Source organism: Halichoeres trimaculatus, unplaced genomic scaffold (assembly GCF_033239565.1).
Source record: "Halichoeres trimaculatus isolate MK-OKI-2021-1 unplaced genomic scaffold, fHalTri1.1 fHalTri1_scaffold_2, whole genome shotgun sequence".
Taxonomy (NCBI): Eukaryota; Metazoa; Chordata; class Actinopteri; order Labriformes; family Labridae; genus Halichoeres; species Halichoeres trimaculatus.
This window is the reverse complement of record NW_027437180.1, coordinates 32,822,094-32,848,469: the sequence shown is the minus strand read 5'-3', so window position 1 is coordinate 32,848,469 and position 26,376 is coordinate 32,822,094. Positions and strand designations below refer to the sequence as shown.

General features: G+C 40.3%; 2 protein-coding genes across 3 annotated transcripts; both read right to left on the bottom strand.

Moving 5' to 3' along the window:
* Nucleotides 1-3,001: 3,001 nt before the first annotated feature.
* Nucleotides 3,002-5,482, bottom strand: rnaseh2a (ribonuclease H2, subunit A). 2 transcript variants are annotated; one of them, XM_074664852.1, is made up of 9 exons: nt 5,367-5,482; nt 4,951-5,086; nt 4,718-4,789; nt 4,463-4,589; nt 4,287-4,374; nt 4,047-4,184; nt 3,709-3,796; nt 3,499-3,622; nt 3,002-3,366 (listed from the first exon to the last, which is right to left on the bottom strand). In XM_074664852.1, exons 2-9 carry the CDS (start codon nt 5,075-5,077, stop codon nt 3,204-3,206), a joined length of 927 nt encoding a protein of 308 aa, XP_074520953.1. In that variant the 5' UTR covers nt 5,078-5,086; nt 5,367-5,482; the 3' UTR covers nt 3,002-3,203. The 2 variants fall into 2 exon arrangements, with proteins under 2 accessions (XP_074520953.1, XP_074520961.1); XM_074664860.1 differs by lacking the exon at nt 5,367-5,482 and adding an exon at nt 5,176-5,340.
* A 2,822-nt stretch (nt 5,483-8,304) lies between these two features.
* On the bottom strand, nt 8,305-12,371 carry LOC141786112 (transcription factor Sox-10-like). The gene is made up of 4 exons (XM_074664841.1): nt 12,230-12,371; nt 11,185-11,839; nt 10,540-10,811; nt 8,305-10,385 (listed from the first exon to the last, which is right to left on the bottom strand). Exons 2-4 carry the CDS (start codon nt 11,625-11,627, stop codon nt 9,604-9,606), a joined length of 1,497 nt encoding a protein of 498 aa, XP_074520942.1. The 5' UTR covers nt 11,628-11,839; nt 12,230-12,371; the 3' UTR covers nt 8,305-9,603.
* Nucleotides 12,372-26,376: the final 14,005 nt, after the last annotated feature.

Genomic DNA, 26,376 nt, shown 5'->3' with positions numbered 1-26,376 from the left:
TCCTTAAATGGAGTTAAAAATATTTCTACATTTACCATCAGTCCAACCCCTCAAGGAAAACATAAATGCTGGCTGCGTTGCAGATTTGCAACAGCTAATTGCTAGTTACCTAATTACTCCACATCCACATTTTATAGCCCTTTTTTTTCTCAGAGGTACCACTGCAGAACTTATTTGTGCATGTGCAAAAAACAGTTTCTCACTATCCCACTAATTGGCAGAGCTGTGCCACTTCCAACAAGGCTGCCACCTTGGTTTCACCGCAACAGATTTTCAAGACATCAATTTCACATACGTTTCACCACCAACCTCCATTAATTTGAAACCAAAACTGCATAAGATGAATCCCGAATATAAATAGACCAGTACCCGCTAATCAATAGACTTTACCTCCTCTGGGTTTTTCCCTAGGGGTGGCTTTATTTCAATGTTACAACATCCCAGAATGTATTGCATGTGAAGGTCTCTCTCAAAAAAAGCCAAAATTGTTTACAACTACTCCAAATGATATTTTTCCCCTAACATCTGATTTTTTCTGTTACTAAAACTTAATTTGAGCCTGGGAGTTAAAGATATTTTAGAGGGACATAATACAAAAGAAGATCATTGTAATGTAACTGAACAAAGTACATCAAGATTGTAGTGTAGGAAGATGGTTAAATTAACATAAATAATCACAAAAACAACAAACAAAAAACAAACCCTTTTCATTACACTTCTGAACTTGAAGATGAGTAAAAACAAAAACTTTTTAAACTTGTTTTTCCTGGTTTTCATTGTCCTGAATCTTCGACCTTAGGGAAGCAGTTCAAACAGATAGAAACACCTAAACAACATCTACATCAACATAATGCAGACAATGACATAATCTAAACTTACAAAAAAAAACTGAGTCTCTCATGACTTTGTTGTCTAATCTAATGCTCAAACCAGTGAAGTAACAGGTTTCTTGACCTTTCTGCTTTAGTTTTATTGTATAACTGTTTCACATCATTTGAACTCTTCTTTCTCCCGATCAGACGTGATCTTTGATTAACCTGATGTTCCCCGTCTGTTATATCATCCAAGGGGGCCGATCAGAAACAAACAGCACTGGATTATAGGTGAGACAAGGCCGGACTCTTATAGCGTACAACCTTATTCTGGCAGCTTCTCGGGTATCACTTACAGCTTTTGATCAATGGAAAACCAAACTGTCTGCCAAACAAAACCAAGTTTTAATCTGATCAACCTTATCAGTACCAGTAACCGTCCTGAAAACTGTCACCTCACTGTCCTTAAAACTGTCAGAGTGCTATTTCTTTTTGTTTCAAAATCCCCCACAAGCATCTGTCTTTCTTTAATAGAAACTTTCCCTTTTTTATACTCCTGTTGTTATTCTAACATACAGTTAAGCTACAAAGATGTGTGAGGAGTACAGACATTTCTTCCCAAATGTCATAGAAAAAACGTGCATGCTGTTTAAGAGTTCAATAAACACATAATTTGTACATGTTGTTTATAAGATGCACCTCTCTGATGACTTTCACCTTTCACCACTATTTTTACACGACAAATATTTATGGTTTGCAAGCTCATGTCCCCAACTCCCCATTCAAGAAGTTGATTTAATCTAATTAATACAATGAATGTAGAGTCGTAACTGAAATAAATCAGAAGCTGAGTTGTTATCAAACAGCGTCCATCTATTTATAATCTGACTGACGTAGTAGAAACCGGGCTACTTAGAGGGATTAGATGAGGTGCATGGGGAGGTTATAAATGGGCGCAGAGACAGGGATCAGGACAAGACTCAGACAGAACACATCAAGCTCCTGAAGGCTCAGACAGACAGGCAGATCTGGACACACCCTGCCTGCAGAGCAAAGGTGACACTACCGCAGAAACCAGCCTGTGGATCTGAACTTCAACTACAAGACACAAGCAACAATGAATCCTGTGGCTGAGCAAGTGAGCGGCACCACTTCTTTTGACAGAGAGACCTTTGCAAAAAGAGTCATGAGGGTACCAACAAGAGGAGCGTCATCTCATTTTGTGGGGAGCTCCATTGTGATCCTGTCCTCGTTTGCAGTATCCACCCTCGCTATGAACTGTGGGAAGAGGATCCAGGAGTCGAGACAGAAGCCAAACATGAACTAGCATCGCTGGATGGATGGATATGCTCTTTATTTCTGTGGTTAGACTCTGTAATAGTAGGAAAGATCATGCATTTATTTTTCTAAAATTATGAGAGACATCTCACTTAGAAAACTGCCTTGGTACCCCTTTGTGCTTCGTGCGTTTAAGTTCTGAAGTGGAGAGAAAGAGTCAGAAGAGGATGTAACAACCCACATGGGACGAGAGGCTAAACTGCAACACTGCTGTAGTTTGTGAGAAGCCTTGCACTGGGCAACCATCTAGACATCTTGCAGTACTACCACCAGCCTCATCCCCTTTTCTTGTTCCTCTAACTAAACGTTGATAGTGGTTCATGGATGCATGGAGGAAAAGCTTTTGTGTGGTTACAGCAATTGTAATTTGATCATTCTCTTTGGTTTGTTACTCACAAATCTAGTCAACAAATGTCAAATCAAAGCAGACTCGTCATTTCCTCCTTCTTACAGGCTGTGCACTTTGACAGATTTTTGGTTGCTGACTCAAATAGTTGTACACAAGAAAGTTCCAGAGTGAAGAATTACAGATTGAACGCTAAAAGAGATTATTTTTCAAAAACAATTGTGTGATTGGTTATTTTAAGTAAAAACTGTATAACATAAACCATGTGTATAATATGATATAATATATGGTTCATATATATCTGTCAAGAATCCTTAACATGCTAATTTTGAAGCTCAATAGTTTGTAAATTCAGTACTTTGAAACCTCTGGAGTAATTTGTGAAGTGGACACTAGGTGGCAGTATTGGCATTAAAGATTGTGACATTCTTCAACAGAGCCTGAGTGCCTCTTTTGCAGATTCATTGTGGACAAATTAGAAAGATTTGCGGAAAGCAAACGTGGTTTGAAGATTTTTTTAATGTGTCAGAAGTGTTAAAAACAAAACAGGTAAGAAAAAACAATTTTTCAAAGTTTGTGGTGATGCAAATAACAAATATCTTTCATGTTTTATTGATGTCCAGTAATGTCTGTTCCCACTGTTTTCTAAAGTTTGTGAAATGTTGTGGTTTCCTGTCAATTTGTCTGTCCTTTCCGGGGTTTCATTCTCAGAGAGTGTCGATGCTCCTCAACCTTCGCTCGGTGAAGAAGCGGTGTGGCTGATGGGTCGTGTTTTCAGCGTTACCTTTAGATGATGCACCGAAATAAGACAACATGGACTTGTTGTTAAGCCGCTGTGCTGCCTTCTCTCCATCTTCTTCATCGTCATCCCTGGGAATATGAGAGAGCTCAAGTTATTTTCTCACAGCTTTTTCACAGAGAGTTATATTTTTACAGCACGATATCATGTATCATCTCTGAAGCTTAAATTCTGTTTTATGAATTCAGTGGAGCACTCTTTACCAGTGGACTGTCACACCCTTGCTGTCCATCAGAGTTTGAGCAGTGCTCCAGCTAAAACGGACAAACTGAGGATAACCAAAAACAGGGTCCAGATACTTTGCCATCCATGCTTTAGTCTTTGGGTCTAAAAATACAGAGGAAGACAGGTTAATTAACAGTTTGTCTGATGAAAGGAAGGATTGCAATAGAGCTACAAGTCTTTTGTTTTACCATTAGGATATCCTGATCCATAGTCTGTGTCCACATCTCCTAGGTCCTCAGCAAAGCCCCAGCCTTTCACAGCACGATCCCTGGCCACCTGGAAGACAGTAAAATATATAACATATCTGCCATCAAATCTCATTGTCAAATTCCCTAAATGTACTTTCTAAAACCTACAAAGTACAAAAATAATAATGTGAAATCACATAATCAAATATACAATTGTGAAACTCTTGAAGCTCTGTAGGCACTGATAATCCTACAGACACAAGATTCACTACGGAAATGCCAGGATTAATCTCAGGATAATTAATCTTGTTAGATTTAAAGACTTGCTTTTCACCAACCTTGGCACAGATACTAGCTGCACTGACGATAGGGAAGAGTGAGTCAGCCTTTGGCCTCACAGTCACCTCAATACCTGGGAACAGCTTGGACAGTTTCTCCTCATACTTCTCTGCCGGGCCAACTGTGTCCACAAATACCTGCAGCAAGCCAGAGAGTTATGAAATCATTTTGCACCAAAGGGATTTTAGGCATATTCTGAAACCTACTATTAAAGTTATTTAAATGACTTTCTTACATACCTCTTTGAGCTGTACACCACTGTCTAGGGCAAACTGTACAAGACCAATAGCTGTATCGTGTGATAGAGCATTCAAGTTGTATTTTGTCCTAAAAATCAGACAATTTACGTATGATTAAGCAAAACAACGATTACAAATGTGCATTTTCTGTGCATAACCCATGAGTTGACACATACCTTTGTAACATGCTGGTAGAGATGGTGTTGGGTGAGAGAATTTGAAGGGCCCAACCAACATAACTTTTGGATTCATCTAGTTTCTCAAAAAGATTTTCTCTTTCTTCCTCTGTTAAAGTCTTTGAATCTGATAGAAAAGTTCAAGATTGATTAGCGATGCTGAAAGTTTGTTTTTACCGGTTCATTACAACTAAGAAAAGTAACTGACGGGATACAATGAGGATTATTTTTTGAAAAAGAGAAAAAACTAATTACCTGCCACCTTTAAGGCTTTTAATTCTTCCTTCTTGGAAAGTGGACAGAAACATATTCCATACACCATGGGTCCTGCATGAACAACATTAAAACTTTTTTATTTCACAGAAAACAACAAATAAACCCCTAGATAATTACTGATGATTCACTATTATGATTGACAGGAAATGAAAGTATGCCAATTGCCAATACGCCCTTCAAGGTTGAAATACTTACATCAACTTGGAACTTACCCAGTACAGGTCCCCTTCCTGCTTCGTCGATGCCCAAACAGCAGTCCTCAGTGCGGCAAACATCGGGGATCTGAGAAGCCAGTCTGCAGCTGACGGAGTTGTTAGATTCAAAGGGGCTTAAGTCCATGACAACAGGCTGAGGAGACAGTAGACATACATTTTGAAATGATCTGTGGAGCACTGTCAGAAGGGCGTAAAAAGGTTTCATCAACCCTGGACATTTACATTTGATCATGTGCTGTATCTTACAAAACCTCATACGAACTAAAAGTGACAGGGCTAGAGAAACAGGCGTTTTATTCGGAACAAACTGAAGATTTTTTGCCCAATCGTGTAGTTAGCACCTTTATGAGAAGACACGAAACATACTAATATATAATTCATCATTAAATCAACAAAAAGCGCGTGTTTCTTACATTAGAAGACGTCAAACCCTCTTTTCCTAACTTCGTGTTGTGCTTCTGTTTGGCGCCCTTGAGATGACGTCACTCTTCTTCGTGTGTTTATGGGGCTCATCAGCGACACCATCTGTAACCGCCATTGAATGGAACAACAGAGAAGGAGAGGAAGATGAAGCCACCAAATGGATATCTTAATTTAAGTCCATTAACTTCTAACGAGGCTAACCCAAACAGTTCCTCTAACTGTAAGATCTAGCGCCACTCAACCACCAGGTAAAAGTCAAATTAATTTACAGTACACAATGTTAATGGCTGCATCTGGCGTCCAAAAGGTATCAAACTCATAGGCTGCACACACTCGACCTTTGGACACGTATTTTGGGGTTGTAGATCAATTATATTTTCCCAGTTTTTTTTTTCCAACAAGGCGATATTTGTTTGTACTTAGTGATTCTATCTGCATGTACTTGTTTTATAATACTTTGACTCATCTGTAGCACAACACGCTAATCTCCATTTCACACTGACTGAGTTTCTTTTGGTACTGGGCAAGGAAATATTTTTAAAGTGACTCTCATTTCTTATTTTGGATCACATTCAAGCCTGTAGACAACATTGGGTTAGTTTTAGCTGTGACCAAATTAAATTTGTTTTGAAAATTGGAGTCTGACTAGAGAGGTGATGTAGGCCTTAAGGTCTTTTACAGCTAATGCTGTACCCTATGATGGAGACAAGTAAGCAAGTGTCAGAATAACCACGAGTCAAGTAGAACATAACGAACATCTCCCTAAGGCACCTGGTAATAGAGGGATGTAGACCATGGTGAAATACAAGAATTTGTAAGAATTATTGCTCTGATGAATACAGAAGCTTATTTGGTGAGGAGTTTTCGTATCAATAAGCTTCAATCTCATCAGTAGTTTGCCAGCAAGTTCAAAGGTTTCCAATAAAATGTGTCACCTGCAAGGGGTCAAAGTTTGATATCAGCTTCCCATAAAATATTTTGGTCCAAACACAACTCATTAAAAAACAACCCTTTGAACCTTTGAGCTTCCCTGCTGGCAACTGGAAACACTTTGGTGCTCTTCTCTAAAAAGATGTAATGCAAATTAGGTCTGACTGAGGCCCGTCTCTTTAAAGATGCTATGAGAAGGATCTGTTTTAATTGCACACCCTCGCCACCTTGTGGCCTGGAGTCTCCACACACTGTTGTAAATTACTTTAAGTGAGATGTGTGTTTGTTTTGGGATTAAATGGAGACAAGGTTGAAACAAATTTTCTCTTTAAGACAACGTTTTATTGGATAGGATGTGGCAAGGTAACGTATTTATCAGTATAGTTACGTAGCACTATGGTTTGAAATGTGATATCAAGCAAACATTGTAGCAGGCGGTTATATGTCAGCCGACATATCTGTAGGCTAACATGAAAACAAGTAAACGCTGTTAGTTTGTATGTAGTTTTGTAGCCGTTTATATTTAGCGCGGCTGGCAGTCCGGTGCCCGAAGACAAGTCCGTAATGTGTTACAAACACAAACAGTTTAGCCCCTGTGTTATAGAGTGATACAGCCCGAGCTAAAAGGCTCAAAGCTAATTAGCCTTTTAGCTCGGGCTGTATCACTTTCCTCTGTAGCTTTCTTCTGCTCTTCTGTCTTTTTTCTGTTCAACAGACTCCTGTGTCCACCATCACAAAAAAATTACCCATATTAGCCATAGAAATCGTTTTTAGTAGAGAAATACACAGATCTCTGTGTTTTATCTCTCCTCACTACTAAACTTTGTCAGCTGGTGTGGTGTTGTCATGGTAACCTAGATGTGCCGTAGATCAATCCAGTCCTGGTTGACCTGACCTGGAAGCTAAGAAGTAGCAATTCAAAATAACCTGTAACCAGTTCTATCAGCGCTGATAATCTCATTTTAAAGTGTGGATTACTATCAGGCAATATCTAGAAGGAAGACTTTTTCAAGATCACTTTCAAACTCCTCACAGCTCCTTTAAGGAGATATTTCCAGCAACCATGCTGCTGATATGTTCAGACAAGTGAAGAGGACGTGAAGGTTAGCATTATCTTTTCCAGATGTTTATGAATTTCTCTCTTTAAAGTAATACTGATTTATTTTAATTGAACAGTTTAACATGTCAATTGTTTTTAATGCCTATGCTTGGCAGGGGGGATAACACGCTAGTGCCCTCTATTGACAAACCTACTCTGCTTCTAATACCCTGAAGGACTGTGCAAATCCAAGTTACTGTAAACTAAGTGTGGTTTCTATTTTTCTCAGTATTTTTTTAATCAAAATTGAACATCTGTACCAAGGAACAAACTTCTCTTGGGATATCTTATCTTCATCCTTCTCCAAAACATTAACGTCAGCACTACTTGCCATTTTAATTTTGGATGCAGATGAATGTGTTTCACAGCTGAATGTGGAAGCAGGGAGGGGAACCTCAGGTGGACAGGAGCGAGGGCAGAGTGAAAGGAAAGGCATGTACAAAAGTCCAAGTGTACGCTGGTTACTGAGTTGAAATTGGCCTTGCCTCTGGCTCTTTACACCCACCCCGTCTTTCACTTTCTGTCCCTCTGCCTCACTGAATGGCTCTCTTTGTCTTTCACAGTAACACGCAGTCCCCAGCCGATTAAATGTGGGGAATTAGTAGTCAATTTTAGCCTGCCACACACACAAACACTCTAAACAGCTTAGGCTGGTGGGGCACTGATTGTGTTGTTATTACAGTTCACACGTCAGCAGCATGTTTTTGATTTATTTTTTCACCCCTCTGCTGCTAATTGGTTCTGGTTTTATCTCTAAATCATGACAACTTCATGAAATAACTCTCTCACAGGATTTCTTTTTTTATAAATAAATTGATTTAATAGATGACAACAATAATATTTCAACATTGCTTTTCATGTATGGAAGCAAAATACTCAAGTGAATGTATAGCAAACACTTTACAAAACTATCCAGAATTATACAAAATGAAAAAAGCAAAAGTGTGACACATGATGCATTATTACTGACTTAAACATAATAAGGAGAGAGGGTCAGAATAAAATGAATATGCATCACTTCATAAAAGTTGTAGCCTGTGGTAATGACCATTATTCACATTGCAGAGGAAGAAGAAGAGGGCTGTTTAGGCACATTAAAGGAATAAACTTTAACATGCTTTGGCCTACATGCAGCGCCGATCCGCCGTACATGTGATTCTAATCCGTAAGTAGGACCCAAAGCTGGCCAATTATCTGGAGAGATTTGGCTGAGACTTTGTACTTATAGATTTTAACTCAGTTATGGACAAATCAGATGTGAATCAGCAAAATGTTAGGCACTTGAAAAGCAAAAGGTGAACGTTAACCGCCCCGACACCGCAAGCATTATTCAACCAAGCATCAGAGTTGTATTTCTGCCTTGCTATTGGCACAAAATGAAAAGAATTGAGGTAAGTATCCAAGACTCTGGATAAGATGCATCTTTAAGAGCTCTCTTTCCCTCTCATTTTCCTATTTTCCCCTTAAATGCTTTAATCATCAGTTCAGTGAAGTCAATGTAAGAAAGGACAGAAATACAGAGTGTGCTATCTACAAAGGAAAAAAAAGATGCAGTTATCCTTTTCTGGCCACCAAAAACAAAAAGACAAAAAACAGGGATCATAGAAACATGCTTTTCCCAAAGCAGTGGTGCAGATGTATTAGTGTAATGTCAATCAATAAAGTTACACCCTAAGATATCAACAATGACAATAAACTTACTACTCATATAAAATAACACAGTAACATCACAAACATCTGCTTTAGTTTGGTTAATAAAATCTGATTATGTCAGTCAAAGCCCATAATTTCAGGGTCAAATCAGAGTCATCATCATCATCATCATCAATGCAATATCTGTTCACTCATCTACAATCTGGCATACACACTTTCTGTACAACCCAACTTACAAACTCATGATGGCACACATTTGTTAGGATTTGTTTAATTTCTGATTGGCTGTTTCACACTTTATATGTTGCTGTCTCTTTCAAACTTTGTAAGGCCTCATGGATGCGTCTTGCATTATATTGGCTAAAAAAGTAAAAACCTCTAATATAACATCGATATGGCACAGCACACACTCACACATACACTCAAACACCCACACACATAATATAACAAACACACATAGACATCCACACGCATATATTTGCTCACACACACACACAAATCCACTCACACACTTCCCATATTTCCCTCTGCTTGGCTGCTCTCCCTCAGGGTCTTGTGAGTGTGGTGTAAACAGGCTGCTCCCAGTGTGTGGGGCTGTGGGAGGGGGCCACGCTGGAGGGGTCTCCGATGGTGGTGTACAGAGACCTCTGTGTAGGGCCCATGTAAGAGAAGGCTGAGTACAGCCCAGGGGCTTGGCTGGAGTGGGCATAGTACGCCCCTGGGGCCTGGTGCTCTCCATACTCAAACTGAGCCCTGGAGGCCAGCGAGGGAAAAGCAGAGCCATAATGAGGGAGGCTGAGCGGGGTATAGGTGACATGAGTGCCTGATGAAGGGGAAGACGAGGACTCGGCATAGTGGCTCCCGGACGCGGACTCACTCTTGATCTGGGCCTTGGAGGGATCAGAAGAAGACGGGGAGCCTTGAGGCTGCTGTTTGGAGAGCCAGGCCGAGTGGCCGCTCCCTGCAGCCAGGACATAGGCGTAAGAAGAGGCCGAGGACCCTGCTGCAGAGGCCCCGGTGGCACCCTGTGGGTGCCCATTTGGAGGAAGGTACTGGTCAAACTCATTCACATCAAATGGCTCAATGTTGGACATCACCTCATGGCTGATCTCGCCAATGTCCATGGTGCCAAAGTCGATGTGGGGTTTTGCGCTTGATGAAGATGGACCACCTGAGGCTCCTTCAGCTCCCACTCCAAGGGCTCCCCTGGACCCCCCTGATCCTCCGGCCGCCCCTGCTGCTCCCTCCCTCTTGGCATCAGACAGTTTCCCAGACTGGAGCTCTGTCTTTGGGGTGGTGGGGGGCGTGGGCGGGCTGTGACCCTGACCTAAGGAGGAAATGGGATAATGTATAAAATTGTACTGTGAACTTTGACCGCAGGTAAAACACAGTTTCATTCTGGTGTTCCTTTTACTTCTCTTTTGTCTTCATCAGTGTATCTTAAGCACAAAAAGAGAACATTAAAGCTCTCAGCTACATACCTGCAGGATGGTGGTGATGGTGGTGGTGGTGGTGCAGGTCACCCAAGGGAGACCCAGCGCCACCATTATGCTCCAGGTGCAGGGTCTTATAGTGGGACTGGGAGTGGCTAGCTTCCCCTTCCCCCTGGCTGTCGGACTCACTAGCAGGCGCCAGTTTGCCGTTCTTACGTCTCCGGGGCTGGTACTTGTACTCTGGGTAGTCCTTCTTGTGCTGCTTCCTCAGCCTCTCTGCCTCCTCAATGAATGGCCTCTTGTCGGTTTCGTTCAGCAGCCTGGGGTTAGGAAAACAAGTAGAGATTTAACGTATTTAATGGACTAATGTGAAAGTTGTTCTTCTCCTGCAAATATCTGAAAATTACAATTACTGACGCATGAAACCCCGTGCGTAATGGATAAATGCGTAATGGGTAAAGCTCGCCGTTTGGGTAGAATATGTTGCCTTAACTTAGGTTTCTCAACTTATATTTACAAATGATAATCAATTAAAAATTGTTTTATTTCTTTACCATTTTCCCCTTTTACTAAGCGTTATTTCTTGGCTTCTTTAATATAAGTTCACCATCACCCCACTTATCCTTTACGCACAGCCCACACAGGAAACGTGCCGCTGTATGGCCACACTGTTCTTTTATCCCTCATACAAACCTCCACAGTTTGCCCAGGGTCTTGCTAAGCTCCGCGTTGTGCAGGTGGGGGTACTGGTCGGCCAGTTTTCTCCTCGCCGCTTGCGCCCACACCATGAACGCGTTCATAGGCCTCTTCACGTGGGGCTTCGCTTTGTTTCCGTTGTTCACGCGCACCGGCATGGGCACAAGTGTCCAGTCATAACCGTCCAGCACCTGACTGACCGCTTCTCTGATGCCGATCGGGAAGCGATCCTCTTCTTCTTCTGATTTGACCCCGGATCTCCCTCCGTCCTCTCCACTGACATCCCCGACGCAGAGCCCGGTCAGCTGCGGCGGAGGCCCGGTCAGAGGTGAGCCCTGGCCCGGGGGCGCTCCGGGTTGAATTGGTGACAGTGAGTGACCATCGTCTGACCCTCCGGGACTCAGCTCCGCCTCAGACAGGCTGTGCTCTTCACCGGACATTTTTGAGCTGATCTGAAGACAATCCTTAAATTCAAACTATGTTCAGAGTGAACTCTTCAGTGTAATTAAATCGATTTAACTGAATCAGATGTCTGGAGTCCGCGTCGATTTCAGTTATTGCCGACTCTTCTCAGGCAAAGCCATACTGATGCGTAAAACGTGTCCAAATACGGTCCACCGTTGGCTGCAAATCCGCTTCAGCGCAGTTACACCTGAAATGTGGATAAACCATGACAAAACCACATTAGTAATAAAATCCACAGGTGGCCAAAAAACTTAAAATTTAGTTTCCCAGTTAGCGGAACACGCCCCGGTTTTCTTCAAGCTGTACATTTAAGAGACCGAGTGGATTAAATGTGACCATAAACGGCATATGGGTTAGCGGATCTCTGGCCCCAAAAAATAAAATGATGAAATAAGTGATTCGTGTAAAGAAAAGAGCCAAAGCCAGAAAAATAATATTCTATGGACGCAATTCTCATTTAGAAGAATAAATTTAAACTCCTCTTTACGCAAATATGACAACAGACTTCGCACATTTATACCGATATAAAGTTTTCCCTTTTCTGATACATTTATTATTTTAAAATTACATAACTTACCAGTTTAGCTGTCCAGTGGTTCGACATGGGAGTGTGTGTGGCTGACTGTAGAGCCGATGAATGGCTGCTCTGTGTTAACAGCGGAGCTTAAAGAGCGCCTTGTGAGGAGGACTGGGAGAAAAAAAAAGTGATTGAAAGTGGAAAACATTCCCAAAGAGGCAGCATTCCAGCACACACTCTGCCCCGCCCATTCGGCACCATGCCGCACTCTGATTGGTCCTCTAATTATCCCTCCTCTTAGTGATTGGACAGGATCAATTCGGTGTTAATGCCCGTCTGTCCGTCAGTGCAACATTTCTAACAGAGAAGAGGTGAGATTTTACATCGGAGTGGCTTAAATGACTCTACAGTGCGTCCATTTAGAGGCAGGAGAAGGCCAGCTTTGTGTGACGTGTTGACATGTTATATCAAACAAATAAACAATCAGGAGGAGAGTTATTGCCTCGTGTGGTCACGTTCCTCTAAAAATCCTTTGAATTGTGAAGTTCAGCTGTGCGTAAAACGGAAATAGTCCAAGAATTCGGGAGATTAATAATATTTGGGTTATCCCGATCAAGGGAGAAAAATCCAGCTAAATTTTCAAAGTAGAAAAAAAAAATCCAAATTTGATGAAATAGAGCAAAGTATTTACAAAGTTATGTCAATAGTTTAGATCGATTATTTGACCAAATAAGAAAGCAATATTAACATTTCCAGTTTCTGCTCATTTCGTCCTAGCAGCAGGGTTGCTAAAATTAATCCATTAATTATAATCCAGCACATACAAAAATGGGGCAGGTATGATTCCATAATGAAAATGATAAATATTGCAGAGAAGTAAGCCTTGATGATCACAATCTTAATGCCTTATTGGTAAAGCTGGTCTAGTAACGAGGGCAAATATCTTCTCTCAGAAAATTCCACATCATGATTTGAATAGTAAAACGTGTATTTTATTGAGTTTATATGGCACTGTATGAATTAAAAAGAAATCACGTTCGTACTCTGTATTTAATATTTTTGAAATGGTTTGTTTTTCATTTTTCCAGACACAAGTTCATCTCATAAATTCAACGAATGTGGCAGTGAGTCAAGGGATAAACTCGTTGAACGTTTAATCAAAACAAAAGCATCAAAAATACGATTTCATGACTCTGGATCAGATTATTTTTTCCTGTTGTTGTCCCTTTTAGCTTGTAGCCCTTTACTGGGACGTTATCTGGTTTTGACCGCGAGCCACGCCCTCAATACAGGTGAAGCTATGGCGAAATTTTATATCTGAAAAATCTACGGGTGCTGCGAAGGGAAAAGAACGTAACGCAAAAACGATCAAGTTTAAATGAAAGCCCTGATTAATCGGTAGTTGGGTTCAATTTCATGTTTGACTTCATCAGTATAACCCAGGGCTGATCAACTGACAAGATTTATTACGCAGGGATGCGTCTTATCGCCTCTTCAGCAGAACTTTTCAAATAACGAATGAAAATCAACTTATTTATTGTACTTTCCACTTGTTTTGAGCGGAACAGGGCTGACTTTTTCACTAGCCTTTATTAGCAGTTACAGCAAGGCCTCTCTCTCTCTCTCTCTCTCTCTCCTAACACACACACACACACACAAAATGAATGCAACAATAACCCCTGTGTGTCCGTTGCCTCTCATGTTGAGCTCTCTCCCTCTCTCTCTTCCCTCTCTCTTTGCTCTCTTTGTCTCTTGCTCAGGTGAATTGTAGCCATGTGATCAAACGCCCAAGCCTCTATCCATTAACCCTCGTAAATGAAAAAATGGGGAACAAAAAGCAGTTTTGTTGCTGCAAACATGGAAAAAATTGATAACAGAGAGCGATGTGTGCGTCTTTCTCCCCTTATGTCCGAGCAAAGACACCAGTGGCACACACATAGAAAACACTGAGCAGCAGACGGGACACACGGATATTTCTCTGTTTATTATCGATACTTTTTCTATCTCGTTATCCTCTTTGCAGCACCTGGATCTGGGCTCATGGTAGGGGGGATGAGGGGGGGAGATGGGTGGATGATTGGGAGGTGTGTGTGTGGGGGTGACACCTTCATGCTGCACCCCACTGACCTGCCAACATCAGTGGGATCCCGCATGAGGCCTTCGAGGCTTAAAGTGACTGTTAATGCCTGTGCTGGGTGGTATTAATTAGCTTTTTTTTGCTTTATTTGTTTGCAGTGAAGTGTTGTAAATGTATGTGTGTGTGCAGAGCAGAGAGCTGCTGGAGGAGGCTGCGGTTTTACACACAGTGTTTGGTTAGGGCAGCTGGGGGTGTATGGTCCTCAGGGGAATATTTGCTGTACAGTAGAATACGAATCGGCAAGAAATATGTTTTTAAGTGTATTAAATATCAAATATTTATCATTAAATAACCTTACAGATTAGTCATGTCGAAGTTGCTATACTTGTGCTTTAAAAGTAGTCAAACTGTGAAAACTCCGTCGCTATTTATGAACTCTAATCAAAACCTCAAGGTAAAAGTCTTTTTACGCATAATTTTCAGACGTCACGTTTCATATTTAGGCTTAAACGCTTATTTCACGTTAAAGAAGTTTTACCCTAACGCAAAAAGGCCTCGGGGGAAAGGGGTCAAAGAAAAAAAAGTTTTAAGAGTTGAAAATTTTTACCATAACATTTCTAAGTATTTATTTTATAGCCAGCAGTGGTATTTCTACTCTTTCGAGGCTGCTATTTTAATATTAAACCCTTAATTTGTCTTGAGCAAGTTTTGCCGTAATATCTCTAATAAATAAAGGTTTGTTAGAACACATTTTTCTGGAAAAGAAAGTATTTCCTGCGCTGGCTTTTCTCTTTTTTTTTTTTTTTTTTTTTTTTTTTGGAGGACAAAAACAATACAGGCCTCATTGCTCCGGTCGTATTTATTGACGAAAACACCAAAAAGGATCGACATATATTTTTTTTTTTCATGTTAAAGTATTAGGCCCAAAGCCTTTACAAAAGCTTCGTCCTGCGTCCGATCTGAATATTCGACCAAGGAAAAAAACAACCTCTTTTTCCTTTTTGTGCTCCTTTTTTTCCATTCTTTTTATTATAAATTATGAGCGTAAAATTATGAGCTTTAATTCCCTTCGTGCCTTTGTAGGCCTGTAGTCTGTTAATTATTAAGCCCCTTGAACAGAGAATAAATAAAGCGTCTCTGAATGACTGATCCTAAAGCGACTTATCTATTTTTGAACATTCGCTTATTGGAGGCTATACAATAACACTGATTACAATACAGTCAAAAACAATGATAATGATTTTAACGAGCGTACTATGACATGAGAGACGCATCTTTCCTTTTGTGAGCTGACCGTGAATTATCTCTATTTATAAGTATTCATTAATTTTTTGCTTACAGGCCGTGGGAATTTTCCCAACTGCTGAGTGCTGACGTCCACTGTCGATAAAAAAATTAAATAATTAAAGTTTGTCTAATCTTTGAAGATGTTTGTTTTGATTAAATGCGGTTTTTTGATCACACTATCTTTTCATCCTCAGTTGCCTTCAGGTTATTTCATCCTCAGCTTAAAAGACAGTCTTCTAAACTGAGCTTTGCAGCCTCAAAAATTGGATTTAAACGCATTTTTTTAGTCATTATGATGTAAAATGAAATATCCTACACATTGTCTTCTTTTTTTTGTACATTTTTATTGTAAATACTTCAGGAAAACTATTTGACTTAACTTTCATATTTAGTCAGTGTATCCAGAACTTTTAGATAAGGGACACAAAACCTAAAATGAACTTAATAATAAATTATTAGATTTGATTTGTTTCAATAACAGCTTTCCTCTTTTAACTTCTTATAGTGCAGGAAATCAGACTAACTTGCTCAATTCAAGATTCTGACATTTAGATGACTGTTTTCTGTTTCCGATTAAATTTTGAATGCTCTATTCATTTCTGTAACTTGTTTAATCATGTAAGCTGTCTTACATGGAGGATTTACTTGATTATTGGTACCTCAGAACTGACTGTCCTGGTTTAAAGCTCATAGACTCCACTTCTATTAGTTTGTTTATGAGAGACCTTACATCTCTAAGATGTTCCACCTGTCACTCAACCCTGGACCAAGGAGAAACACCTGTGCATTTCTTTAAATCGATTCTGTTCAGTCTGAGGAGTCTCAGATATATGGAAGGATCCAGAGCAACCGTGCATTTTCAGACATTTTCTGTCCTGTGTGACACACTTATGAGCCTCAGGGGGAAGCTGTATCTTGTTAGAAAACAGAGCTCACATGGTCGCATCCGTCCCTGTGCTAACCTGCCATGTGACTGTAGTAATGGGCCTCTCCACGGATGCACAGACCACTGGGTCACAAGAGCCGGTTTCCTGTGGCTCCTGCAGGAAAGAGCACAGGGAGAGGATGGCAAGGCGAGATCTCATGATCAGCAGGGAGGTCAAAGGTCATGATCAGCGAGGGGGGCTATAAAGTTCAGCCTTCAGGTGCATGTTTGAGTCATGGGCGTTTATTTCTTCTCACGTGGCATGAGGGTGAAATTAGATTAAGCGTATAAAGTTTTTTTTCTGATTTAATTTCAAATGTTTTCCAGACTGAAGAAGAGACGATCACAAGGAGGAAAGTAACAGACAGAGAAATGTTCGTGCTTTTGGCCTTTATACTTGAACAACCCCCAGAGGGAAATTCCAGAAATCTGACGACTCTGAGAGAAGTTCTCTGAGAGAAAAAAGGTCGGAGTGAGAGAAAAACAGAAAGATGCAGATAGTGTGAGAGGGATGCAGATAAGAGGAGCAAGCACAGCGGTCAAATATTCACATGCTGGGTCACATTCTGCATTAAACTCCTGTATAATTGGTGGAAAGCATTCATTCCCATGTCAATGGGCACATTGGGCCTGAAATGAATGGCGTCATTTGTTCCAAATGATGACGAACTCGACAAAAGGATCTGAAATGATATGTCAGAAGAGGCGAGTTGGTGTATGAAGCCTGTTTACAACTTTCTGAGCTTCTGATTCCATCCCAAACAACTCTCAACTAGATGTGACCATCTAAGACGAGTGCGTATGAAGATAGACGCTGTCTCGCCCTATGTCCTGGGGGTCGTTGATGAAAAGTACATTCATGAATGCCATTTCCCTTCAGCGTTTGTGCAAAAACACTTTAGGTCAGGGCTTTTTGCATGGGGAATTCCAGCTCTGACGCTGGACTACCAATAAAACTGAACCTCATGTGACTTTAATAGTTTGACTCAGGCTTTCACACTGAAGCTGAAAAGCAGAGCTGTGATTTAAACCCAGAAGAAGTTTTTCAGCTTTGCCACTTTTCATTTCAGTCCTGGGGATTCAAACTGCTTTTAAGAAAGTAGAGGAAAACTTTTTATCCTCAAATCAATTAACCCCTCCTCCCTTGTGTCAAAAAAACCATCAACAAAGTGCCCCCATCCTCTGCAGCACTGTAGATAATACATGATGAAATGCTTTCTCTGGTGCCCTTTGTGGACAGAGTCATTAAATACTCCCTCAGATGCTCTTCCAGTGGCTGGAACACAGTTATGTGCCTGATGGTAATTTCACCTTAATTGTTCACTGAGTGTTTGGTTGTTGTGTTTGTTTTAAATCAATCATAATCTGAACATGAGTTACAGCTAGCTTAGTTTTAATGAGCATTTCTGGTATCACAGATTCAGTTGTACCACACTGTAGAATGTGAGCTTTGTGCAGAAAGAAGCATTTTTGTAAGCGTTGTGTAATAATGACTATTTTTTTCTTTTTAAATTATTAATTTTCCACCCCAAATATTCACATTTTTATGAAAATATTCATCAGAATATTGCTTCAAGTTTCCTGGAGAAGACTGACTGGCTTGAATGTAGATACCCCTCTACAGGCCCACCTAAAATCTTCACCATCCTGCATTGATTTTTGATGTCCTGTGCAAATGCCTGGTGATTTGAAAATGCCAGACATAGAGAGACAAACAAAGGCTGAGAAACTCACAAAATTTCTTGAAAATGATGCTTTGGGCAGATCCTCACTAACCACAACATCCTGTACACTTGTACAGGTGCCATCTTCAATTCTTACATTTTGCCTCCTGCTCTCAAATATTTGGAGTACAGGGTCCGAGGAAGGGCTTGAAATTAAACGTTAAAATGAAAACAAACTAATGTATTGGTTTCAGAGATGAATATTTGCCTTGAAGATATAGAGCACAAGTTATAGTGTTAAATTGTTATCTCCCACTTAAAAGGGAACTTGATTGATGTCACAGCAAAATGTAAACACATTGAAGCTTGAAGCAAAAATTAATTGGCATAAAAGGGACAGAAATTAAGCAAAGTGGCTTTAAATGATGAAAGAAAGAATTTGGGTAAATAAACAGAACCTCACTCCATTACTGTGAAAAACAAATCATTTTTTTATCTGGAGGCTGATCGGAGTTATAATACACCAAAGTGAATTAAAATGTGCCAAAAACAGAGCCCCGCTGTGACCCCGAGCATCGTGTTTTGATGCTGTGAGCAAAGGAAGTGGCCTTCAACTACAACCCTGAGCTGAATTATTCAGGCTGCAGGTGTTTTCTGTGTTCATCACTGCTTTTATCCATCACGCACACTCTGTCAGTGTTGATGATGCAGTGACACGCCATGCATGGGGATGAATAAAAAATGATACTGCTATCTGACCTCTGCCACTCCCTCTTTCTTCCATTTTCACCCAGTAAATTAGTGCAGCTGCACCACCCTTAAATGGGTCCCCGTCTTTTTTCTCGGGGAGTGTATGTAAGCAGCCATGAATCCTCTCTTTGTGCTGTGTGTCTGCACAGTTTCCCCCCCTTCTATAGTTTCTTGCCTTTATTTGGGGGGAGAGGGAGGCTTGGGTTGCGATAGCAGCAGAACTGGTGAGGTGGTGGCAGTGGTAGCGATGGTGGTGGTGGTGGAGGCAGCAGGGAAGAGAGGAGGAGAAGGAGGGGGGGTGGTAACTTGTTGGACCACATTCCAGTGCAGCTGTGGAGGCTGGTGCAGGCTGGGGAGGAGAGGGGGTGGAGGGCAGAGCAGGATCATCATTGCATTGCAGGGGCATCATGAATGGCCTATTGTTGGGAGGTTTGCTGCGTCCGCATCTCCTCGCCACAGCTTCAGCCCCAAACGGAGGAAGAGAGGACGAACAGATAAAGACAGACATTTAAGAAAAGGACGTGTAGTCCTGATGAAGAGGGGAGATGAGAATCACATGAAGAGAGAACTTACAGCAGTACAGCAGTGTGTGTGTATGTGTGTGTGGGTGTGTGGGAGAGAAACCCTGAGAAAAAAATACAGGCCTCATATTTGTGAGTCAGATGCAGGAGGATGTGGAGAGTCAGAGTGTGATGGTGATGAAGATGGGGATGATGGTGACCTGCACAATAGTATCATTCATGTCGTGACTCTCTGACGGTTTTTTGCCCCTCAGTCATACATGCCAGCACGCTGTTTAGTCATGCATATATGTCGGCTGTTAGTAACACTTCAGATTCTTCTCTTTAGTGGTGCAATGATCAACTCAGCTGTCGTAGATATTTACAACATTAAAAGTTGGAATATGATAAAATGAACAGCTCTTGCTGAGAAATGGCTGATTCACACCGTGTCAACATTAAATAACTTAATAAATGTGATGATGAACATTTACAAGGTAGAAAATGTTTTCTTTTCGTGAAAGCTGAGCGTGTTAGGATCGAATTAAGACCTTATTGTAAACTTTTGCAAATATATGAAGCCAAACTGCTTCTTACCTTTCTCACTTTATTACCTTCTGACTCTGTGTTTCAAATAATGTCGCTCTTTAGCAACAAAAAAAGATGAGTGAGGAGTCAAGTTCACCCATGAATGGCAAGAGGTCCATTCTTTTTTTATTTCTGTAATGGCTGTACCAGTCAAAACATGATGTTATATCCACTTTTTATTCCCAGTTTTTGAAAAGAAAAAGCACTTAGAGTCAAAGAAGGAGGACTTTTTGGGATTTATTGAGTCAGAATTTGTCAAATATTGACAAAATTGGGGGAAACTATCCCAAGACCTGACACCACATCTGTAATGCAATTTCTAAATTCTGTCTAAGGATTCCTAATACATGAACAGCACATCCTGAATTCCGTTGTTGTTGTTATTGTTGTTGCTACCTCCGCCAATGAGGTTTTGTTTTGAGGAAAGTTTGTTTGTTTGTTGGTTTGTCAAAAAGTAATGAACGGATTTGGATGAAATTCTCAGGAAATGTTCTCAATGGGATAAGGAAGAAGTGATTAAATTTTGGTGGTGATCCGGATCACCGTCTGGATCTAGGATTTTTTTTAAGGATTCTTTATCATTGTGAGATAGGACCATTTTCACCATCTGTGTATGTAACTCCTCAATAAATGGTCGGATTGATTTGCAAAACAACACAAGACAAGGTCACCATAATTTCTGACAGATGAAAAAGAATATGAAATATGTACCGGGTCATCATAATTTTCAACACTGTCAGGTCACAAATTATCGTACAAACCTGCAACTAACACCAAATTGTAGCAGACAGTCTGCTGAAAGGGAGTATAACATTAAAGTAGGACTAAAGTGTTGTGTCACAATCACAATATGCGTGGCAGAGGTCTGCGCTCTCTGAGTACTTTTCTAGTTTCTGTTATCTATCTTAAAATGTAGCAGTCAAAACATAATGTTGTATCTACTTTTTATTTCCAGTTTTTGAAAAGAAAAAGTACTAAAAAAAAGTCAAAGAAGGTGGACTTTTGGATTGATTGACTCAGGATTTATAAATTTTGACAAATTTGGGAAAAACTATCTCAAGACCTGACACCACACCTGCAGTGCAATTTTTAAATTCTCTGTAAGGATTTTCAAAACATGAACAGCCCTTGCTGTTGCTGTTGCTGTTGTTGTTGTTGTTGTTGTTTTGACACTTTTTCTTGGACGGAGGGCATTTGCTGATCTGATGTCTAATTTGTTTTCCTTCTTTTTTGTCTCCCTTTTGTCAAGGATTGCACTTGATAATAAAAACTGAGCAGGATATTCTGTTTTTACATTCTGTAAAATTACTCTGATGTGTTATTATGGTTTTTGCCTCACCACAAATAAATCAAATTTTATGATAACAGAAACTTTTGTCTCTTGAAATTAAGATTTAACTTTCACAAGATGTAATTCATCTTGTACAGCTCTTGAGAGGGCAGAACAGCGACAGAGAGAAAGTAGCACAGACGTCCAAATCATGAGTTTTTCCCCTGAACATTTAATTAGTCTGTGTGAACGAGAGGAGAGGGCCCGAGGCTGCAGCAGGGGAAAGACGTGGACATGAAAGAGTCTGTTGTTGTCAGAGCAGAAGGAGAGATAAAAGGCAGCAGGGGCAGACAGAGATGGATGGGATATTTAGGAGGAGAGGGTGAGAAATATTGTGATATATGACATCCTTTGCATCTGACATTTCAATTTCTGTGTTTTCTATTTTTATTTTTGAAGAGGTTTTTCATATTTGATCAAAGTAAATGTCACACAGCTTGTGAAGGGCAGTGCGACAGTGAAATCACCTGCATGTTTGACACAGAGGAGCTGGACAGACGGACACGGTGGAGCTTCGACAAGTGACATTTAGAGCACACACGCAGACAGACAGATCAGTGGGGGGCATTGATAATCAGAATCAAACTCTGAGAAATTCATTGGACTTGGTGGGCGGCTCATGTGGGTCACATAAAAATCACAAGAAGTCTGAAACTAGAAAGTTGAATTGTTTTTGTCCAGTCTGAGGATGAACTTATAAATCCTCAAGTTAGATGTGGATTTGTATCTTTCTTTGATTGTTGTTGTCCACATTTTTTTGAGTGTTTTAACTCAGAAAAACCTGGTCTTATTTTAATTCTATTACTTTTTTTAACCATAAAATCACACATTTGTCTAAATTTTTAATTTGTTTACATTATGTCAGTCTTTGTGTTGCACATGGGTACATGAGCATGTTTCTATTATTGTATATACATGTTTTACTGTTTACCTATTTGAGTTGGATATAAAGTAGACTGAAAACAGTAAATATAGATAACCAAAGGATTTCTTTTTCTAAATTATTAATAAGAATCACGCAGATTAAGGGAAAAAGTTAAATTGGTAACGTTTGAGTCTTTGTGGGAGGATTTTATTATCACTTTTTGTCATTCATCTGTTTGTTGTCACTTCAAGTGATTGAAATAAAAAAAATAATCAATCAATTGAACTGTGTGGATGAATTAATGAATTTGAACACCAAGCATCGACTTTAAGCTCGAACACAGCAGCTCTCACTTGTGATTTGACAATGTGCAAAACCTATTTGAGTGTTTTTCTGCCAGGAGTTGGTCGAGAAAGTAGACACTACTCTTTTCTTACAGCTGCAACCAGTCCATGCACTCAGTTAGCTTAGCTTAGCTTAGCAGAGTGGGAGCAGGGGTGACACATTGCCTGATTTTGAGGAAAGGTTACAAAACTTTTATATTATGGTTAATATGGAGGTTTGGGAGAACAGATATGTTCCCAATATGTCAAAATACTCATTCAGGGCCCTTCTCTTGTCAATAATATTATGTTCATGCTTGATGTTGCATATCAGACACTGAAAAGGTCAAACCTTGTGTGAGCTTTGACATTATTTCTTACTTTAGGGCAACTTTTCTTTGCTTAGTAGCAAACAATGAGATAAATGACAGGAAATGAAGAGAAAAATAAGTGCTGACATGCAACAATGTAAGAACAAAGATGGAAGTCTACATAAACAAGCAGGACATTATTTTTTCACTCAGTAGAAGATTTGACACATGAGAGTGGTTGTTCTGATGGTTGTTAGCAACAGAATCGCAGGATACACAAAAATACAAATAAAAAAGATCAGGCAGACTAAGGAACGAGACAGACAGAAGCATCCAGAAGATGTTTTGCCCTGTGGTGCTTCCCAGCCTGGTTCAGTCAGGCCTCCTCTGCTGAGCCAAGCTGTGGTTTCACAGCTAACAATACTCCTCTGTCCCCACAGTGCGCTGCTTCACGACTCCACAACACACAACAGCTCATTATGCAGCCAAAGATCCCCCGGCTACAGCTCTCAGCGCCTAAACACTGTCCCCTGCCGAGCACACACACTGCCACCAGCACTCTGGTCGCACAGCCCAGGGCTACAAACAGCCAGTGAGGCCAGAAAGGGCAACCCAGATATACGGGGTGTCACGCACATGAAAGCACGCACACACACTCACACACTTAACCTACATGAGGATGAACACACAGCACCTTATTAGGCCTGATTCTTGTTGGCTATTAGCAGCTTTAACAGAGGTCTCGGGGGTCACCCAGCTGCTCTCCCTCACCGGCGCTGATGACAGGGGGGTGTGACGGAGCGGTTAATTAAGCAGCATCAGAAAAGAGAGCAAGAGATGGGATGACAGAGGGAGGAGAGATAAATCGCACAGAGGGGAAATAGGTTGTTAGAGAGGACGGGAGGAGACATTTAACCAAATCAAAGAGAGGTTGATTCAATTAGAGGAGAGAAAAATGAGTGAGTTACCCATCATGCAGAGAGATTCTAGCAGAGAGGATGCCAACTTGTTGAGATGTCTGAGGATCTTAAAGACGTTTACAGGCAATAAAAAGCAGCAGGGGGGCATTAGAGCCTGGCAATAAAAGATCCTGTTAATGAGGAACAGAGGTTCGCATCTTCACCTCACTGCAGCACAGTCAGGGTTTGATACTTCCTGTCTGAAAGGATGGATTTCTTCAAAGTATGTGTTTGTGTATTTGTGAAAGATGCACCTTCAGTCCTTAGACTTGCCCCCTGTGTACTGCTGTGACTTTAAGGAGAACTTAATTTCTCTCAGCGGGGATCCCCTAGTTTAACTCCTCTATATTGTGGTCTTTCACATGATGCAAGTCAAGCAGGGTTTTGATAACACACAGCCTCTTATTACAGTTCACTGCGCAATGTCTTTGGACTCATCTTCCTTTTTAAAACAGCAGTAATGTTTGCAGATCTATGGGGATGGAATATATGCCTCTCTGATTGTGTAATAAAAATTCAAGAACTCTCATTTTAGGAATTGGTAAAAGTCACCTTTTGAATACCTGAAGGAGCTCAAATGCTGCTGCTTGCCTCCTGACTGAAAAGAAAAAGAAGACCTGCATCCCACCTGTGTTCCTCTACCTCCATGGCTGTTACTTGATAGAAGAATCCCTTAAAAATTTTAACACTTTTTTTCTGTTTTAGCTCTGGTATTGCTGTAACTTGATGAACTTTTACATATTTACCTACCAAGAAGCTATTCCTTTGATGTACCTTAAACTATAGGCCAAAAACAATGGGTGATAGGGCCTCTGCTGTAATTTCCCCCAACTTGTGGAACAGCTTAGCACATTTAACAAGATCTTCTTCAACTCATGTTACGTTACTGGGATGCGTTTTTTTTGTAGTCTTGTTTTATGTTTTACCATTTTTAGTATAAAGCCATTTGGTCGACCTAGTATACTTTCAAATGTGCAACATAGATAAAACTGAACTAACTTGACCTCTGAAAATAACTTCAAGAAGCTGAAGGTTGAACACTGGAGAAATTCTTAGCTGTTGTTGTTTTTGTTTTTTTTCTTGGCTATGAAAAGTGTTTTGTTGCAGTTTTACCCTTTAAAAAATGTTTAACAAAAACAAGCAAACAAAAAAAGAAACTGTTGCCACAGATATTACTAAAATGCTGCTGATCAAAAATCTAGTCAGATATCTATCAGCCAACTTTCCCAGCAGTCATTAAATGTTTGGATGTCACAGACATTTAAGAAGAATGCTCTATTGTAGTCACGTTTATGTCATATTTTATTATTATTATTATTATTATTATTATTATTATTATTATTATTATTATTATTATTATTATTATTATTATTAACGGGGGTCTCTGTAAAGTCACAAAATGAAAGCAGTGAAATAATCCAAACATCAGCCCTGTGAACTGTTGCTGCGATGCAACCGTTCAACCACATGGAGGCGCTTGTACAACAGCACACAAAACAAGACGGATGGATCTACTCTACTCGCTCCAGTTATGTTCAATCCAATGCTTTCTAAACAGGATATGTATTTTCCATAAATGCAGGTACTGAACTGAGCAAGTAAGCACAGTTTACAGTCGGGCTCTGTGGAGGAGTTTGGTACCTTAAGCAGTGATGACAGAGGATAGTTTGCAGCTGTTGTGCACACAAAGCACACCTCATCCCAGGCATGATGGCAAATGGCATGTTACTGTTTACAACATTCATAACTTAAAACTAAACTATATAATTTTGGAAGAAAAATTGATTCTAGCAATTAAACGTTTGGGGTATTACCCTCAGTCCACAGAAAACCACAGGAATCTGGAAAAAAAAAAAACAGGGTTAAATTCTAACAGAAGAAAACCCATGAAAGACCCCATCCACTGGAGCTGGTGCACCTGTTGCAAAAGGTATGTCCACGGAAACACATGTATTTTTCATCCTAGTCTACGTTATAATATACAATATACACCGTGTGTATATTGGAGACAGCTAACGAACGCGCTGCATTGGTGTTAGCTGTACGCTAGCTAACAGTGGATGTAGCTACTGTTGCATTTTACACCTATTTTAATTAGTTGAGTCTCAGAGCTCACCAGAAACTTTTCCTCATATCTTTTTGTCTTTTAATTCTCAGTATATTTATTTAAACCAGTAATGAGGCAGAAGAACTATCACATTTCAAACTTCCGGCGCAATTTGATGAAAAAAGTGCGTCATGTAGTGAACTAAGTTAGCACTTAAACTGAAAGTAAATTACAAAATACACAATTACAGGGGCAATGGGACCCAAGTCTATATGACAATTAGGGAGGGATTAGTTATTTACTGTGGCGTACAAAAGTAGATTGGGTCAAAAATTAAACATTCAAGATCAATAATTGCCAGTAATAAAAGTTAGCCAGTAGCATTGGCACGCTCCTTAAAGCTACATTATCATAACCGTTAGCATGATTTCGCGGCTATACTCTGTCGCTGGACATAATATATGAAAATAAAATGACTGAACAGAGTGGTCAGGGTACCCAAGAGCTGTTTCGGTGTGACTAAGCACCCTAACAGTGATTCATATGTTTATATCCAAAGCTACACGCTCTTAAAGGCTATA